At 36.1% G+C, this 19,947-nt stretch overlaps 1 protein-coding gene across 1 annotated transcript in view; it reads right to left on the minus strand.

The window, feature by feature from the left end:
* The window catches only part of AGBL3 (ATP/GTP binding protein like 3), a 65,560-nt gene extending 46,070 nt beyond the window's left edge, over positions 1-19,490 (minus strand). Inside the window, 5 exon segments of the mRNA XM_023753512.1 lie at positions 839-946; positions 13,296-13,481; positions 16,178-16,232; positions 17,615-17,718; positions 19,180-19,490. Of these exon segments, the coding sequence (XP_023609280.1) occupies positions 839-946; positions 13,296-13,481; positions 16,178-16,232; positions 17,615-17,674 (409 nt within the window). The 5' untranslated portion in view covers positions 17,675-17,718; positions 19,180-19,490.
* Positions 19,491-19,947: the final 457 nt, after the last annotated feature.

Genomic DNA, 19,947 nt, shown 5'->3' on the forward strand with positions numbered 1-19,947 from the left:
CCTCATGTTGGTGTATCAGGAGTAGCACAGTTTAGGATATAGGCTGAGATGTCTATGTTTGATTATCAGCATATCCTATCATAAAGTGGATATAAGATTTTGATTACTAGAGCTCTCAAAGTACAAATATAGATCACCCTTCTGAGATATATCTTAGATGTTATTTGCAATGTGGGTGCGTTCCTCTTTTAAAGATAGGATTCCCACCAAACTGGCATGAAATGGGAAAAAAGCAAACCCCACACATCTGAGAGATTGCATGAAAATGACCTGTTAACAGAGAGGCAACAATAGTTGCAGAGCACCCCACTGGATTTACCTTTGAAAACTGATGTGAAGCCTAATTCCTTCTAAATATGACCCCATTCTAATGGCCAATATGATCTTTTATTTTAAAGTAACTTTACATGAACTGAAATATACCTTCAAGAATATAATTAGCACTAAATCAACATTTGGACCAATATTAACCAAATATATTTTTTTGTTTGTTAATCCTCACCCGAGGCTATTTTCCCATTGATTTTTAGAGACAGTGGAGGGGGAGAGACAGAGAGAGAAAAACATTGATGAGAGAGAGACATACTGATTGGTTGCCTCCTGGACAGAATCGAGCCTGCAATCAAGATATGTGCCCTTGACTGGAATCCTTCAGTGTGCGGGCTGGTGCTCTATCCACTGAGCCAAACCGGCTAGGGCTTAACCAACATTTTTATGGGGACAGGGATTTCCTGGTAATCTGCAATTTTCACTATAATCAGCAAAACAAATATAACTAAGAGGTTAGCCCAGGTACCAAATTACATTTGTATAGCAACGTATTTCATTATGTACCCACCATCTTCAGCTAGATAAACTACTGTATCTTCCTTGGAGTTTGAATAAATGGGTTCGATCTCTAGGCCTGTTGGGATGTACACTGGCTCAGAATAAGGAGGAGTCGTATCTATACATATATATAAAAGAGAGAACATTATTTAAATGTGACAAAACAGGAAATTTTTATTATACATTTGAAAGTTGTTTATTGATAGGTCTAGGCTAAAATTTAGAGTTTTGTAAGGGGCTAGATTTTACTAAGGATTCATTGGCAGTAATGAACATTGTCACACTGTAACATTTCACTGGCACCTTGATCTAAATCATTATAGTGAATAGTTCATGAATATTTAGTGTCATAGATTTTATACTAAAGTTCTATTTCTCCTGGGCACTTGATATCTTTCTGATCCACCTCTGGGAATCTTACTCCATCTTTTATTCTCCCTTCCCCTTCATCTTCAGCATCTTGCCTGATAATGGTTGTCTCCTAAGCTTATAAACATGTTCAAGTGTTGTAGGGATAAGCCTCTGACTGACCTGTTGGCAAAGCCACAAACAAGTCCCAGTTTAGAGGGCACAGCCCTCTTTGCATAATTAAGCTTGACCTTATGAGTCTCCCTAGTCAGGGGTGGGCAAACTTTTTGACTCGAGGGCCACAATGGGTTCTTAAACTGGACCGGAGGGCCGGAACAAAAGCATGGATGGAGTGTTTGTGTGAACTAATATAAATTCAAAGTAAACATCATTACATAAAAGGGTACGGCCTTTTTTTTTTTTTTAGTTTTATTCGTTTCAAGCGGGCCATAGTTTGCCCACGGCTGCCCTAGATCCTATCTGAGTAGCTAATGGGCTGTGGAAGGTGCAGCAAGTGCTGCCAAAACAAGTGAAACTCACAAGAACATTGCAACTATGGTGACCACTCCCTTGTTAACCTCTGGCTATAAAATAAAGCTCAGCTTGCCCTCTGGATCCCTCTCTGTGGCCACAGCCACGCACAGGAGATCCACCTAGACCACTGATGGCGAACCTTTTGAGCTCGGCGTGTCAGCATTTTGAAAAACCCTAACTTAACTCTGGTGCCGTGTCACATATAGAAATTTTTTGATATTTGCAACCATAGTAAAACAAAGATTTATATTTTTGATATTTATTTTATATATTTAAATGCCATTTAACAAAGAAAAATCAACCAAAAAAATGAGTGTCATAGGTTCGCCATCACTGACCCAGCTTATTCTGTCTGCCGTTTCTACATCCTTCACGCCCCCCCCCCCCCCCCTCCCCCCCAGGCTCACCGAACCATTGGCTGCGCTGGCCTGGCACAAAGTGTCTTCTGTCTCCCCAAAGAAAGGCTGGCTATCCTTGGACCCCCAACTTCTTTAGCTATACTAGCTTTCCTTTTCTTCATTATTTTTAGGACCAAGTTTCTTAAAAGTTGTTTGAGCCATGCTCAAATGCATGATTTATATTTGTCTATGATCTATTTGATTGGAGAAAATGACTTCACAGTCCAACTACCCAAGTTGTTCTCACTTTTTTTTTTTTTTTTTTTTAAATATATATTTTATTGATTTTTTACAGAGAAGAAGGGAGAGGGATAGAGAGTTAGAAACATCGATGGGAGAGATCGATCAGCTGCCTCCTACACGCCCCCTACTGGGGATGTGCCCGCAACCAAGGTACATGCCCTTGCATGATTTATATTTGTCTATGATCTATTTGATTGGAAAAAATGACTTCACAGTCCAACTACCCAAGTTGTTCTCACTTTTTAGTAGAACAAGAATTTGATGATGACTCACTATTCTACTCTTTTATTATTGGCTTGTGTGTGTCAGACTATGCTTGGTTCTGGTAATAAATATATTCCTATAGAGGGAGTCAGCCTCTATGATCCCGAATATAGTCATTGAAACAGTAAGAAGAAAAAAACAATTTGGTGGTAATAAAGAAGTGTTCCTGGACAAACATTTTGGGGATTATGTATACAACTTCTTTAGCAACGTAAGTATATCTGACATAATTAATCAGAGTCAAGTCTAGCTACAGAGAAAGCATAGATTAAAATATTGATGTCAATGTGCATCAGTACACTTTGTCAGTAACTGAATACACAACCAAATAAATTGATAATAAACAATAAAGAAAATTATAACTAAAACTGATCCTCTTAACAGTTGAAAACCTTAATGGACTCAAACCAAAATTAATCATGAACTGATAACACAGCATTGCTTCTGAAAACTTTGGGAATTTCTGCTACTTGCCTTGGTGTATGCTTACCATCGAAAGATACATGACAGCCTGACATCCCAGTTAAAAAAAGAGACTTTTTAATTAATGTTTATGTTCTTAATTATTTAAGAATGAGTAGTCTTTATAGTAAGAAATATGGAACTCTAACACTAAAACTGGAGAATCTACAATAGGGTCAAGTTTGCAGCTTACCAAAGTCCTTTTAAGATAATTCTGTTTAGCTTTCTGAAGAAGTGCCAAACTTTTCCAAAAAGGCTGAATGATTTTATATTCCCATCATCAAAGGAGGATTTTGATTTCTCTACATTCTTATCAACACCTGTTATCTGATTTTCATTCCAGTCATCATAGTGTGTGTTACTGTGTTATTAATTTGTATTTCCCTGATAACTGAAGGTGCTGAATATCTTTTCATGTGTTCATTGGCCATGTTTATCTTCTTTGGAGAAATGTCTAGTCAGATCATTTGCACTTTTTAAATTGAGTTATTTGTCTTTTTTAGTGTGAGTTGTAAGAGGTCTATATAAGCCCTTCATCAGATAGCTTACAATTATTTTCTCCCATTCTGCTGGTTCTATTTTCATTTTCTTGATAGTTTTATTTGAAGCACAAAAGTTTTGATGAAATCCAATTGACCCATTTTTGTTGTTACTTGTGCTTTTGATGTTATAGCTATGAATCCATTGTCAGATTCAATGAAAGATTTACTTCTGTTTTCTTCTAAGAGTTTGACCCATTTTTAAGTTAATTTTTCATATGGTGTGTTATTTATCTAGTTGCCCCAGCACCATTTGCTTAAAAGATTATTTTTTTCTATTGAACAGAAAAAATGCCCTTGTTGAAAATAAGTTGCCCACAAACATGGTTTATTTCTGGACTTGCAATTAGATTCATTCATCTATATTCCTATCTTCATGATAGTAAACACCGTCTTGGTTATTGTTAATTTATAGTTTTGAATTTGAAAATTGTGAATCTCAAATTGTTCTTTTTCACTATTTTTTTTTTTGCTATTCTAAATTCCCTGAGTTTCCATATCAATTTTAGAATCAGTTTGTCAGTTCCTACAAAGCACGTAGTATTCTGATGGAAATTGTATTGGACTGACAGATTAATTTGGGGAGAATTGCCATCATAACAATCATAAATTTTATGATCCACAAACATGGGTGTCTTTTCATTTATTTAGATTTTAAAAATTTTCTTTCAACGATGTTTTGTAGTTTCAGAGTATAAGTTTTACACTTTTCTTAAATTTATTCCTATATTATTCTTTTGATGTTATTGTGAATGAAACTGTTTAAGTTCATTATAGTATTATTCATTATAAATGTATAGGAATATAATTGATTTTTAAAAATATTTATCTTATCTTTCAACCTTGCCAAACTCATTTACTAGTTCTTATAATTGTTTTTCAGTGGGTTGCTGAGGGTTTCTATATACAAGATTATGTCATTGGTAAACAGAAATAGTTTCACTTCTTCCTCTCTAACCAGGATGCTTTTTATTTCTTTTTCTTGTTTAATCACTGTGACTAGAAGCTCCATTACCATGTTGTATAGAAGTGGCAAAAGTGGATATCTTTGTCTTGTTTTTTACCTTATGGGGAAAGCATCCATTCTTTCAGCCTTAAGTATAATATTAGCTGTGAGGTTTCATAGGTGCTCTTTATCATTGCAAGGATTTTCCATTCTCTTCCTAATTTTTTTTGACATGAAAGGGTACTGGATTTTATTTTATATATATTTTTATTGTCTGATTGTATAATTGAAAATGTCCAGAATAGAAAAATCTACAGAGACAAAAAGCAGATTAGTAATTTTACTGTGGGAGGAAAGAATGAGGAATGATTGGTTAATAGGTACAGGGTCTCTTTTGGGGAGGGGGGCATGGAAATGTTCTGGATTTAGAGAGAGGTGATAGTTACACAACACAAAAATAGTACTAAATGCTGCTGAATTGTTCACTTTAAAATGGTTAATTTTATGTGATGTAAATTTTACCTCAATTAAAAAAGTTGTAAGCAGCTTATTGAATAATAACTTTATCGAGAACCACATCCACACTTAAAATTATGACTTCTGAAAAAAATTTATGAACAGTGAAATGCTCTACATATGTTAGCCACATACATGTCAAGTGCGATGTATGTCACCAATAATATGTAAGCCACTACAACACATAAGTCACTTATGACATCCATGCTACTATTGACATGTCACTTATGACATATATCAATTTTCAAATGTTGATTGTGACATCAGTTTCACATGTTCATTGTGACAAAATGTATCAATTCTGACACATATGCCAAACCTGACACATCAATTTCGACATATTGCTTTTGACAGGTGTGTTGATCCTGACAGACATGTGTCAAATTTGAGGCATGTGTTTATTCTGACACATTGACCACTCTGACATGCACATCAATTCTGACATGTGCACTGAGTATGACACACATGTTAACTGACACACACCAATTCTGATAAATGTTAATCATGACACATCTGTTCATTCTGACACAGGTCAATTCTGACACATATGCCACTCTGACACACATGTCAACTGATACACAATAACCAATTGACACATGTTTATTCTGACACATGCTGGTATGTTTCTATTCTGGCATATACAGATTCTGACATGTTGATTCTGACACATGCTGATTTTGACACATATGTTGATTCTGACATACATGTCGCTTATGAAGTGTATATCAATGTGACAATGCAGCTTTGTTGGCAGATGTCCATGATCTCTCAGCTGCAGCAGTTTCCAGAAGTTAGCAGTGTTCCAGCTATTAATTTCACAGGCTGGCTCATCAAAACTAGTGGAGAGTAGGGATCCTGTTACATCAGCATTGGGTCAATAAGTGGTTAGCATATCTTTGGTCCTTAGGATTCAGAAGATTGTTTTCTTTGGTAACCAAAAACCAAGGCCAGATTATTTAGTCTCCAGAAATTATCAAAGCTTCAAAATCAGCAATTTCACCAGAGGAGAGTGCTGGATTTTAAATAATGCCTTTTCTGTAGCTACTGAGAAGATATACTTTTTGTTTTTTATTCTATTGATATGCTATATTACATTAGTTTATTTCATTACGTTATTTGATTTTTGAATGCTAAACTAACCTTGAATTTCTGAATAAATTCTACTTGGTCATGTTGAATAATTCTTTTTATGTGTTGCTAGATTCAGTTGAATAGTATTTTGTTGAGAAAATTTGCATCTATATCCATAATACATATTGGTCTGTAGTTTTCTTGTGATATCTTGTTTTGGCTTTGTATACAGGGTAATACTAGTCTCCTAAAGTTTTCCCTCCTCTCCTATTTTTGGAAATGTTTGTGAAGAACTGGTAGAAACTTTTGATAGACTGTTTCAAACATTAAGTGTTTGGTAGAATTCAGCAATGAAGCTATCTGAGTTTGGGCTTTTCTTTGTGGGTAGTTATTCTATTACTAATTCAATCTCTCTACTTAGTATATACCTATTTATGTTTTCTATTTCCTCTTGAGTCAGTTTTAGCAGTCTTGTCTTTTAGCAGGCATTTATCTGTTACAGCTAAATTATCTCACTCATTGACATCCTTTATTAGTCTATATCTACACAATAACCAATTGACTCATTTAATTTGATAATTACATACTCTTAGATTTCTGGCACAGGCTTCTCAGGACAGTTACATACATCCTCAAATTTTAGAATATTCAAGCCTTTAAGTGTTCTCAATCATGGTGATGTTTGTTCTGCATTTGAGTTATCTGCCAGAAAGCTTTGCATGCTTCTTACCAAGGATATACAAAATGTAGATATTCCTCCAAAAGGCTTCTCAGCACATTGAAAAGTGCAGTAGTGCCAAGGAGCCACTTAATTTTGTCTTAAGTGGTTGATATCAAAGATGAATATTTGCCATAGGGCAGACTGTGTGACTTTAATTACCAGGATGAGCCATTTCCACATGCAGCATCAAGTACTAGTTCAAGTTAATTCACTGTTACGTGAACAAAAAATGTTTAGGAATAGAAGGGCCTGCAAAATTGCAGTTGTTGCACACACTGCTAGTTGCCCTCCCAATATCCAGTCTTTCTTCTTGTTTGCTTTTATGACAAAAAACCTGTGTGAGGGTGGCATGAGATCCACTACAGACCCCAATTTTCCAGGCTTCCCTGTGGCCAGGAGTAGCCACATAATATAAAGGGATGTAAAAAGATTACTGGTGAAATTTTTTGGGAAAGCTGTTTTCCTCATAAAAAGAAACAGAATCAGTTGGCATGTACATGTTACCCTTTGTTTTTCTTCTTCCTCTTGTATTTTCTTCCTCTTAACAAGATCTCTTATAAAACAAAAGCTTTTAATTTTGATAAAGTCCAACTTATCAATTTTTCATTTTTATTAATTATGTTTTTGGTGTCAATTCTAAGAACTTGCTTAGCTTTCAATTGAAAATATTTTCTATTTTAAAGTTTTATAATTTTATGCTACACTTAAGTCCATGATCCAGTTTGAATTAATTTTTCTTATAAAGCACTAGACTTAAATTGAAGTTCACTGTTTCTTTTTTTTTTCTTTTTAATCTATGGATGTCTAACATTTGATGAAAATGCTAACTTTTCTCCATTGATTTTTAAAAAAATATATTTTATTGATTTTTTACAGAGAGGAAGAGAGAGGGTTAGAGAGTTAGAAACATCGATGGGAGAGAAACATCGATCAGCTGCCTCCTGCACACCTCCCACTGAGGATGTGCCCGCAACCAAGGTACATGCCCTTGACCAGAATCGAACCTGGGACCTTTCAGTCCGCAGGCTGACGCTCTATCCACTGAGCCAACCGCTTAGGGCTCCATTGAATTGCTTTTGCACCTTTGTAAAAAATCAGTTGGGCATATTTGTTCCTGGGTTCTCTTCTTCCATTGATCTATGCATATCTCTCCACCAATATGACAGGGCTTTGACAATACTATCTATATATATAAAAGCCTAATATGCAAATTGTCCCCTTGGGAGTTTGACGGGGAGACCAGGAGTTCGATTGCTCACTATGATGTGCGCTGACCATCAGGAGGCGGTGCGGAACGAAGGAAGGCCATGGCTGGCAGCCAGAAGGCCCCGATCGGCCCTGATCACCGGCCAGGCCTAGGGGCCCTACCATGCAGGAATTTCGTGCAAAGGGCCTCTAGTAGCTATATAAAAGACCTTGAAATCACATAGGCTGATTCCTCCCATTTTATGCTTCTTTTCTAAATTGTTTTAGTTACTCTCAGTTCCTTCACCTTTCCATATAAATTTTAGAACAATCTTTTCTACATCTACAAAACAAATCTTGATAGAAATTGCCTCGAACCTATCCATTTGGGGAGAACTGACACCTTTACTAGATTGAGTTTTTCAATCCATGAACATGGTACATTTCTTGATTTATTCAAATATTCTTTGATTTCTTTTATTAGCATTATATAGTTTTAAGCATACAAGTATTATTTAAAATGTTTAAGTGATTGTAATGGTAATGTTCTATATTGTAGTAGGGGTTTGGACTACACAGATACATGCATTTGCTAAAATTCATGGACTGATACACTTAGATTCATGCATTTCATTGCATGTAAAATTTATGTCAAAAATATAATAATAAAACAAGATTAAATTCTAGCTAATAATATGCATGCTAAAACATTTAAAGTTGGAATATAAGGATGTCTTCAACTTACTTTGAAATAAATAAAAATTAAGATGGTCTGATGGATAGAGAGGGATAGATAGTTGGCTACATATGTGATCAAGAAATACGGCAAATAATCTATAATAATAAAAGCATAATATGCTAACTAGACTGGACATCCTTCTGGACAACTTTCCGGACGAAACCAGGACTGCAAGGGAAGCCCAGGTCCCAGGTGCCTGCCAGTGGCCAGAGGGAAGCCTGGGACCCGGAGCCAGAGGGAAGCCAGTGCCAGCAGCTGCGGGAAGGAAGGCCTACTCTTGCACAAATTTTGTGCATGGGCCTCTAGTTAATAATAAGAATCTAGTTGGTGAGTGTGGGTGTTCCTGTACAATCCTTTCAAATTCTTTCTGTATTTAAATTATTCCATAATAAAATATTGGGAAATGAGAAGTTAAATATAGAATAAGGTTAAAAAAAACTAAATGAATCAGATATATAAAAAAAATAATGGATAAGAAAACAGCACAACAGAACTAACATATTTAAACATTGATTCTTTGAAAAAACTAACAAGATAATTATATCCCACCAACATATTCAGGGGAGAGGAAAATAAGAATGTATAAATACTTAACAAAAATATGACAACAGAGGGGAAAAATCCCAAAAAGTCAAAGGATATTATAATAATTACAAAAGAATACTTTGACCAAATCTTTGAAAACAAATGAAAAGTTCTCCATAGAAGCATTATGTTTCTAGGAAAATACAAATAATCAAAACTGTCCCTGAAATAGATAGAACATCTAAACAGAACTAACAAAGAAGTTTTACAATAAAAATATTCTCTGTATATCTAAAATAACAATAACAAATATGTCCAGACTGTTTTAGGTGAATTCTATCCAACTTTCAAAAAACAGTTAATTATAGTATTATTCAAACTGTTTTAGAAGAGGAGAAATTCTTCTACAGGGAAGAATTTTGAATAATATTTATACTAAAACCTAAAAAAGTACAAAAGCTAGAAAAATATAAATTCTTACTAATGAATATTAAAGAAAAAATCCTATATAAAATATTAGCAAATAGGCTTTAGCTACACACAAAATAATACACAATGACTAACAGCAGTTCATTCCATGGCCAGATGGCTCAGTTGGTTGGAGCATTGTCCAATGCATCAAATAAATGGTCAGGGCACATGGCAACATAACTAGGTTACAGGCTCGATCTCTGGTTGGGACACATAAGGGAGGCAGCCAAACGATGTTTCTATTTCTCTCTCTCTCTCTCTCTCTCTCTCTCTCTCTCTCTCTCTCTCCCCTCTCCCTCCCTCTCCCTTTTCCTCTCCCTTCCTCTCTCTCTAAAATTAATAAAAACATCCTCCAGTGAGGGATAAAATACATATATTTTAATGTGTCATAATGAGAAACTTAAGACACTTTCTGTAAATATTGAAAGGCATTTAATAAAATTTAGTAATTATTTCTGGGTAAATTTTCTTAGTAATAAAGAATAAATGGATACTTCCTTAATAAAATTAAATTTAATTCAAACCATGAGCATTCCCATTAAAATGAGGAACAAGATGAATATAAAACTTTAAATGTTTTTTGAAAATACCAGTCAATGCATTCAGTCAAGAAAAAAGTATGATATACACAAACTGGAAACGAGGAGATTTAATTACATTTTTACTTGATGATATAAGTTTATAAAAGCACATATGCAATAACTTAAAAACTAGAAATAAGAGTTGGGTGGTTTCAAAATTAATACACAAAACTTTCCTCTACAAAACAAGTTAGAAAATAATATGCAATAAAGATTTTATTTAAAGCAACAAGATAAAATACCTAACAATAAAACTTAGAAAAAGTGCAAGAAAAAAAATTAAAATTGTACTAAGGAAGATAAAGAAAAACTAGGGTAAATCATGAAACATACCTTATTCTTGGTTAGGAAGATGCAATATTGTAAAGATGTCACTCTTGCTTAATCTATAAATGTAATGTGATCACAATAAAGTTACCAGGATTAATTTGGGGACAACTAGGAAAGCTTATTTTAAATTTCATATAGAAATACGTACAATAAGGTCAACTATAATAAGCCAAGAAGGTGGAAAACTTTTTAAAAGAATAAAAGGAACGATGGGGAACTAAGTTTGCCACCTAACAAAATTTGTAGTTTAAAAAATATAGCATTAAAGGTTTTGAGTCACCATGAGTAGACAGGTTAGTGGAGTAGAACATAATTCAAAATTAGACCTACGAATTGACTATATAATAATTGTGGCATTTCCAACCAGTAGAGAAAAAATTATTTAATAATTTTGTTGGAATAACAGGATAGTTAATAGAATCGAATTGGGAGCTCACTTCTTTCATCCAAATGGTTCCTGATGTTAAAATATTTTAATCACAAAAAATACAACTTGAAATGTGCTAAGAGAAACATAAGATTTTCAAAATCCAGAAGACAGAAAAATGATTACATAAAAATTAAAATTTTCTGCATGAGGAAGATAAAAGGCAAATGACAGAGAAAAAGTATGCAACATACATAACATTAAGCTAATTTCATGAATATATAGAGAGCATTTAGAGATCAAGAAGAAAACAAAAAGTTCAACCAACAACAAAATGGCAAAAATTTTATCAGTTTACATAAAAAGTCAATAAATATATCTGTTGGCCATTTGTGTCTTCTTTGGAAAGACATCCATTCAAGTCCTTAGTCCATCTTTTAAATCTGGTTGAGTTTGTTATTGAGTTGTAGAAATTCCTTATATATTTGAGAGATTAACTCATCAGAAATATAGATTGCAAATAATTTTCCTAATCCACAGGTTGCCTTTTCACTGTATTCTTTCCTTTGCTGTGCAGAAGCTTTTTGTTGTCCCACTTGTTTAGTTTTGCTTTTGTTACCCGAGCTTTTGATGTCATATCCTTATCATTGCCAAGAACAATGTCATGAAGCTTTCCCCTATGTTTTCTTGTAGGAGTTTTACAGTTTCAGGTCTTATGTTTAAGTCTTTAGTACAGTTTGAGTTGATTTTTTTGTATGGTGTAAGACAAAGGTCCAATTTCATCTTTTGCATGTGGATATCAAATTTTCTCATTTGTTGAAGAGACTATCCTTTCCCCATTGTGTATCCTTGACAGTCTTGAACGTATATACGTGGATTTATTTCTGGGCTCTCTATTCTGTTGATTGGTCTGTATGTCTGTCTTTATACCAGTACCATACTGTTTTGATTACTGTGGTTGTGTAATATATTTTGAAATCAGAAAGTGTGATGACTCCAGCTTTGCTCTTCTTTCTCAAGATTGATGTGGCTATTTATAGGCTTTTGTGGTTCCATATAAATTTTTACAGTTGTTTTTCTATTCCTATGAAAACATGCCATTGATATTTTGATAGGGATTGCACTGTCAAAGTCACTGATACTCAGGGAAATGTAAATCAGCACCACAGTGAGATATCATCTCACACATGTTTAGGCTATTAATTTATTTATTTATTAAACATTTTACTTTATTTTATTTTTTTAATCCTCACCTGAGGATATCTTTCCATTGATTTTTTTAGAGTGGAAGAGAGAGGGAAAGACAGAAATATCAGATGTGAGAGAAACACATCCATTGGTTGCCTCCTGCACACGCTTGACCAGGGCCTGGGCCAGGGAGGAGCCTGCAACCAGGTATGTGTCCTTGATCAGAATCAAACCCAGGACCCTTTGGTCCACAGGTTGACACTGTATCCATTGAGCCAAACCGGCTAGGGCTAGAATGGCTATTTAAAAATACAACAAAAAAATAAGTGTGGCAAGGATGTGAACAAATTGGATTGAATTGAAATGTAAGTATAAATGCACACCAGTTTTCAAAGACTCCATATAAAAAAAAGAACATAAAATATTTAGGATATATTTGGGTTAAATAAAAAATAGTTTTGAAATCAATTCCACTTGTTTCTTTTTAATCTTTTTAAATGTGGCTACTAGAAAATTAAAAATTACATATAAGTGGTGGGCAAAAGTAGGTTTATAATTTATTATTAATTACTAGAGGCCTGGTGCATGAATTTGTGCATAGGTGAAGTCCCTAGGCCTGGCCAGCAATCGAGACCTATTGGGGGGCTAGCTGGCCAGTGGGAGGGGCTGCGGGTGGTTGGCCAGCTGGCCCTGCCCCCAATTGGGGTGGGGTGGCCCAATCGGGGGTGGGGCTGGCTGGGGGTTTGGGGGAGCCGATCCGGCCCAGATCGGGCCGGTTGGCAGCTGCAGTGCGGTCATAGCAACCAGTCGAGCTCCCAGTCGGTCAAACTCCCACGTGGGGGGACAATTTGCATATTAGCCTTTTATTATATAGGATTGTATTATTTTCTATACCACCTACTTTTCCTACCCCTGTATGGCTCATGTTATACTTCTGTTGGAATGACTATTCTAATACTGGGAGTCTTCTCATTAAAATTAAGGTTGGCAAAGTAAATTTACGAATATGTTTAAATCCCCAAAACTGCTAAGAACCTACCAATATGCTGGACTTTTTCATCAATAACCTCACAATGGTACGGCCACCGTGTTGGGCTCAGTTCACCAGAAGAAGAGACACCATATAAATCTCGTGGCTCACGAAGACGTGGCACCCATCTCCCTAGCTGGTATTCCAACAGTATCTGTGTAGTCCGGGGGAAAAATGGGTCAGTGATGGAGTCAGCTGGAAAAAGATTCAAACACAATCATGAGTGTTAAGAAGCAAAACTCCAATTGCTATAATTTTTAAAATTGATTCTAGAAAGAGAGAAAAGGAAGGGAGGGAGAGAGGAAGAGAGGAAGAGGAAAGGAGAGGGAGAGGGAGAGAAAGTAACATCAATTTGTTGTTCCACTTATTGTTGCGTTCATCGATTGATTCTTGATTGTGCCCTGACTGGGGATTGAACCCAGAACCTTAGTGTATCAGGATGATGCTCTAACCAACTGAGCTACTCAGCCAGGGCAAATCCCTATAACTTTTTTATATGTTCTTTTTTTTCCCCTTCAACACCATTAATTTGTGAATATCTGTAGATATAATTACAAATATCTTATAATTCAAGGCATTTAAAAAATAAAAGTACTAATGAAATTTTTTAATAACTGATCTTCACGATAGCTAAAGAAAAGTTATTGATATTAAATACTATAAATTATACCAAATTGTCACTGCTACTCCAAAAACATTTTAGATTTTGAAAGGGATTGCATTTGTTTCTTGCAGCTTTTTTAGCCAACTGTTTACTGTTCAATCTTCTTAACCTTAATCACACTGAGGCAACTATTTGTCTAATAGGTTAAGTACACCCACCAACCATATTTTCTCACCACCTACTGGAACTATGTTCTCTAAGGTTGTTATAGTGAACTTTCAGTCAAAACTTTTTCAGTTCTCATTCTAGGGCTACTGTGTGACACAACCCCAGGAGCATAATTCACACAGAATAAGATGGAGTCGTCCCAAGTAGACAGTGTGGAGGCTCTCTGTTTCAATTGGGTAACTGGGGCCTCAACTTGATGTTGATAATCACCTTTCCTTAAGATCTTGTCCCTTGTCTTTTATGATGGTACACTTCCTGGTTTTCTACCTTTTACATACTTGGTTCCATTTGTCCCACTGACTCCTCTTGCTTTTCCACCTCTGAAACATGGCTTTTAACCTAGATTTAGTTCTGGGTTATTTTTGTATAACAGCAGATAATTGGACTAGAGTCAGACAAACTGAGTTCTGTTCTACCACTTTGTTTCTACATGATTTTGGTTGGCCAATGAAGCCTCTTTGAACATAAATCTTACTACTTGTAAATAAGAAATACTACTTTCCATTGCTACTTCTCAAGATTGTTATATAGATCCATTTACTCAATAGACAGTTATTAAGCATCTAGTATTCCATTATGTGAGTAGATCACACTTTGTCTAATTTACAGTATGATTCAAAAATGGCAAGGCAACTATTTATGAATTAGTAAATAAAATTAGATTCATACCTCATATGATTTATAAATGTAAATTTTAGAGAAATGAAATACCAAAATTCAAACAAGTACAAAAAAATACTTGAAGAAAACTTTGATAATTATATTGATGATCTTAGAGTAGGGGCCTTTTAGCTTAAACAGATACATAAAAAAAAGAGCCACAAATGAATAATGATAAATAACATTGAAATAATTCCAAACAATGAAAGCAATGTAAACAAAGTTAACAAGGATTTCTATGAAAGAGCAATTCATAACACAAGGGAATATAAATAGACAAGCATATGAAACAATTCTCAATTTCTTTAGCAACCAAGGAAATGTTAGTTAAAACAGTGAATTTCCTCCTTTTTACCAACAGACGTTTTAAAATTTTAAAAAGAAAAAAAAGGGCGGCAGGAAGTCCACAAAATAGTACTACAGTTTTTTTTAGTAAACTATTTACTGTTGAATGTTCTTGAACTTCTTAAACTTAGTCACAGATTTTCTATGACTATGGGTATAGATATGTGTACAAATGCAAGAAAAAATTCTAGAAGGGTAAACACCAAACTGAGAATAGTGGTTATCTCAAAAGTGAAGATTTGTTTTAGGATGGCAGTGAAAAAGACAATAATAAAAAATAATAGCCCTAACCGGTTTGGCTCAGTGGATAGAGCGTCGGCCTGTGGACTCAAGGGTCCCAGGTTCGATTCTAGTCAAGGGCATGTACCTTGGTTGCAGGCACATCCCAAGTAGGGAGTGTGCAGGAGGCAGCTGATCGATGTTTCTCTCTCATCGATGTTTCTAACTCTCTATCCCTCTCCCTTCCTCTCCGTAAAAAATCAATAAAATATATTAAAAAAAAATAATAATAATAATAAAGGTCTTATCTTCAATTTCAAAATATCTGTGATAGATATATGAATATTTGGAAAAGATATTTTAATGTATTTGAAAGCACAATTCTAAATGTATAAATTCTAAAAAATCAAGCATACATCAAGATGCCCACATGCACATGTAAATTTGCTAATGAATGACTTTAAGGATACTCTACATAGGCATACTTAAAGATGCAGTGCCAAAACATTGTGTCCATTATAAGTCCAGTTATACTGTAAATGCATTTAAAGAATTGGTTATTTAAAGAAATGCCAAGGCAAATTCTTGTATTAAGTTCTTTATAAACTACTGACCATTTTCATTAAAATCAGGTTTATCTAAAACAAATCTTAAAAGTTTTAACTCCAAAAGATTCTTATAAAAGTGAATACATTTTCTTTCCTTATCCAATTAACAGAATAATAATTCCCTATATTATCCAAGCTGACTTTTTTCTAGTTTCCTTATCTTATTATTTTTCCTCCACTCATATCCTATCATAAAGAGAAGGGAGAATATATGGATAAATTCAAACCTGTTAAAAGTGCACATTGGTGGAGATCTTCAAATTTCATGTAGGTATCCTCATCCTAAAACAAGAGAGTTTAAAAACATTTCTCTTTTAAAAACGAACAGCTTACAAAGCCAGAAATTTTTTACAACTAAGAATTAAGTGTATGTGTTTAATCTTTAATGGAAAAAATTAAAGGGTTATTATAGCTACTGGTCTCAAAGCACACACTTCAACTATCCTGAAACCTTAAAGTTTTCACCTTTCATTCCTCTTCTTCCACAGGGTAAGGTCTATTAATAATTGTAGGGAAGAAATAAAGTTTAAAGATTCTTGGTAAGCCTAGCAAAACAATCTAAATCAGTGGTTCTCAACCTTCCTAATGCCGAGACCCTTTAATACAGTTTCTCATGTTGTGGTGACCCCCAATTTCATTGTTACAAATTGAACATAATTAAAGCATAGTGGTTAATCACAAAAACAATATGTAATTATATATGTGTTTTCTGATGGTCTTCGGCGACTCCTGTGAAAGGGTCCTTTGACCCCCAAAGGGGTCTCGACCCACAGGCTGAGAACCGCTGGAGAAAAGAAACATAGCCCTGGCCTGTGTGGCTTAGTTCGTTGGGCATCATCCCATGCATCAAAAAGTTGTGGGTTCAATTCCAGGTCAGGGCACATGCCTGGGTTGTAGGATCGATTCTCCTGTAGGGGGCGTGCAGGAGGGAGCAGACCCATGTTCCACTCTCACATGGATGCTTCTCTTTCTCTCTCCCTCTCCCTTCCTGTAGCTCTAAAAATTAATGAGTATTATTTTTTAAAAAGAACATAAATGCAGAAGGCCATAGACTTAAAGGGTTATACATCATTTTGGGGAGCTTATTTGGGGACCTTAACTTAAATATATGATAATTTATACTTTACTAAAAATAAAATGTGATGAAAACATCTCACAAATATTACTAGAACCAGACAAAATATTTTTAAATACTGCATTTTGTTTTTTCCTCCTTTTTCTTCTTCCATGTCCTTGCCTTTGTTACATCAGAGTCACACTAAACCTATTATGGAGCTACATAGTAGGTTTAAAACATAGAAGGTTCCAGTATATGATACATATTATGATGAAAACAGTAGACTCAGTACATACAAGAAAGTGGACAGGGAGTATAAAAACCCCTAATAATGATTTAATACACATATTTTAGTAAAAGTCAGAAGAATTTTATCCAAATTTTTTTCTCAGAAAAAGACAACCAATATAGGTTCTTTCTAGATGGGGCATACTGTACACAGTAATATCTCGGCTTTCAATCAAATTACTTCCCAACTTCAATGACAGGTGATTTAAACATCCAATTGATTCTTACATTCAATTGGTTTTATAATACTTTTACTGGGAATCTATATAACACAAGTTTTATCTCAAAGTAAATTAAGATAAAGTTGAGGAAAACATACTGATTCATCTTCATCACTGATTGTTCTATCTGAATAGTCTTCTTCTGAATCTTCTGACATCTCTTCAGTATTTGGCTCGATATTTCTCCTTTTGAGTAGGTGGGCTGTAAATGGAAAACAATTTCTAAGGTCTTTACTGACAGTTTCTAAATCAAAAGTGTTTATTACATTGTATGAGTATCCAAAATATATTCTATTGTATTTAATTAAGTGACAACAGGTTTCTTTTAAAACTAATTTATTAGGACACGGTTAAATAAACCTTCAGTTTCAAAGATTTGAAGAAATTTTTCATTTCTATGAGAAAGAGACCAAATCACAATAAAAGACAAACCAAGTAAATAATTTAAAAAGAATTTATAGGGTACACAGACAAATCATTTACACCCTGTATTTACAATTAAATACCAGAGAGCAATAGCAAGTTCAGAATAATCCCGAGACATTAAAAAGACCACAAATCTTTTAAATTAGTTACTTATTCAGGCAATGAAATGTAGCAATAAATTTTGTTTTCTACTTAATTTTCAATTGACCAGCGGTTCAAATGCCGACAACAGACTCTATATTTTGGCTACTATTCCGTAGATACTGTCTCCGTTCTAATATTCAATTGTATTTGTCTTAACAGACATCTGAATAGCTATCAGAAGGTTGTACTAGCGACGACCATTATCCCTGCTATGCAAGTATCCTCCCACTACTGAGACAATGAAATAATGCAAGCTCCTTGTCAAGATTCTTTGTTGTTGTTGTTTTTTAGATCAATGGAATTTACCAATTCCCAGTCTATTTGTGTAAGCTCCGCTCTACACAAAGTGTGTTTTGGAACAAGACTACACAGAAGAAAGTCCAAGCTCCACAGCAAGTTACTACAGATGCAACAGAGAAGTCTCACTCGCAGTGGTTCTCAACCTTCTGGCCCTTTAAATACAGTTCCTCATGTTGTGACCCAACCATAAAATTATTTTCGTTGCTACTTCATAACTGTCATGTTGCTACTGTTATGAATCGTCATGTAAATATCTGATATGCAGGATGGTCTTAGGCGACCCCTGTGAAAGGGTCGTTCGACCCACAGGTTGAGAACCGCTGGTAGGACCTGCAACACGAAGAGACTGAAGTTTCAGCCCCGGGGTCACCACGATTCCCAATTTGGGAAACTGGTTTGGCATAAATCTGATTCTATCTCCTTCCGTGAGCATATGAGGCAAACCAATGTAAGGCAGGGCCAGGGTCTTACTGTCTGGGTGGTTCCTACTAAATGCGATTCTTGCTAAATGTTAAAATCCAGGTACACTATTCTGCACATGTAGGTGTAACCTCACGAGCCTGACTGGAACCCAACCAGGTAAGCTGACCCAACTGCAAAGAAGCAATGAACGCGTAATTAACTAAACAACGTGTCTAAACCAGAGCGGAGCCTGCCGTCAGGGGGACCGAGCGTTGGAAGTGAGCTCCCGTTACTCGCTACAAATAAAACTAGCGACAACACCTCTCTTCCTTGAACAGAACACCCACGCAGCCAACCCCTCGAGCAGGGTCACAGTTACCATTGTGCTCACCTGCGACAGGGTAAGACCGGGGCTTCAGGAGAGCCGCGCTGATTGCCTAATGGGCACACCGCGCGCGTTTCTTCCACGGCCGAAGCGGACGAGGCAACACGCGCGCCCCCACGCCCAGCCAGCCAGGCCTGCGGGCGGGCACGACGACGGACTTCCTCGGGGAAGGACGGTGAAGCACAATCCCGGAGGTCGACGAGGCCCTCCCCACGCTCACGCCTGGAAGCCGCGGTGTGGGGAGGAGCTCGTTTCCCCCGGCGGGTGTGTCCACTTGTGCTCGCTTCCCGCAGGGGGCGCCGCGCCGCTGATCTCCTTTCCTTCGGAACCTCGCGTCACTGTCCCGCCTCAGTCGGCTCCTCCTTCCCGCCCCCGCGGGTAACAGCCCAATGTAATCCCGGTCCAGTTCAGCGGCTCTAGCCACGCCCTTCACCCGGAGGCAAGGCCACTCGTTACCAGGGCAACGGGACCACCCTCGCGAGACTTCAGAAAGCCCTGGGGAATCACCTAGCCTGTACTGGCGAGGCAAGGAGTCTGGGCGGGATTTCGGCCGGAGGAAGGGAGACCCCGAAGGATGACGGGAACTAGGGGCAGAGGGAATCCCTTTCTGGGTGGAAAGTAGTGCGGGTGGTGGGGTGGGGAGAGGCTGTAGAGCAGTGGTTCTCAACCTTCTTAATGCCACAACCCTTTAATACAGTTCCTCATGTTGTGGTGACCCCCAACCATAAAATAATTTCTGTTGCTACTTCATAACTGTAATTTTGCTACTGTTAT

The sequence above is a fragment of the Myotis lucifugus genome, unplaced genomic scaffold (genome assembly GCF_000147115.1).
Source record: "Myotis lucifugus unplaced genomic scaffold, Myoluc2.0 scaffold_46, whole genome shotgun sequence".
Classification (NCBI taxonomy): Eukaryota; Metazoa; Chordata; class Mammalia; order Chiroptera; family Vespertilionidae; genus Myotis; species Myotis lucifugus.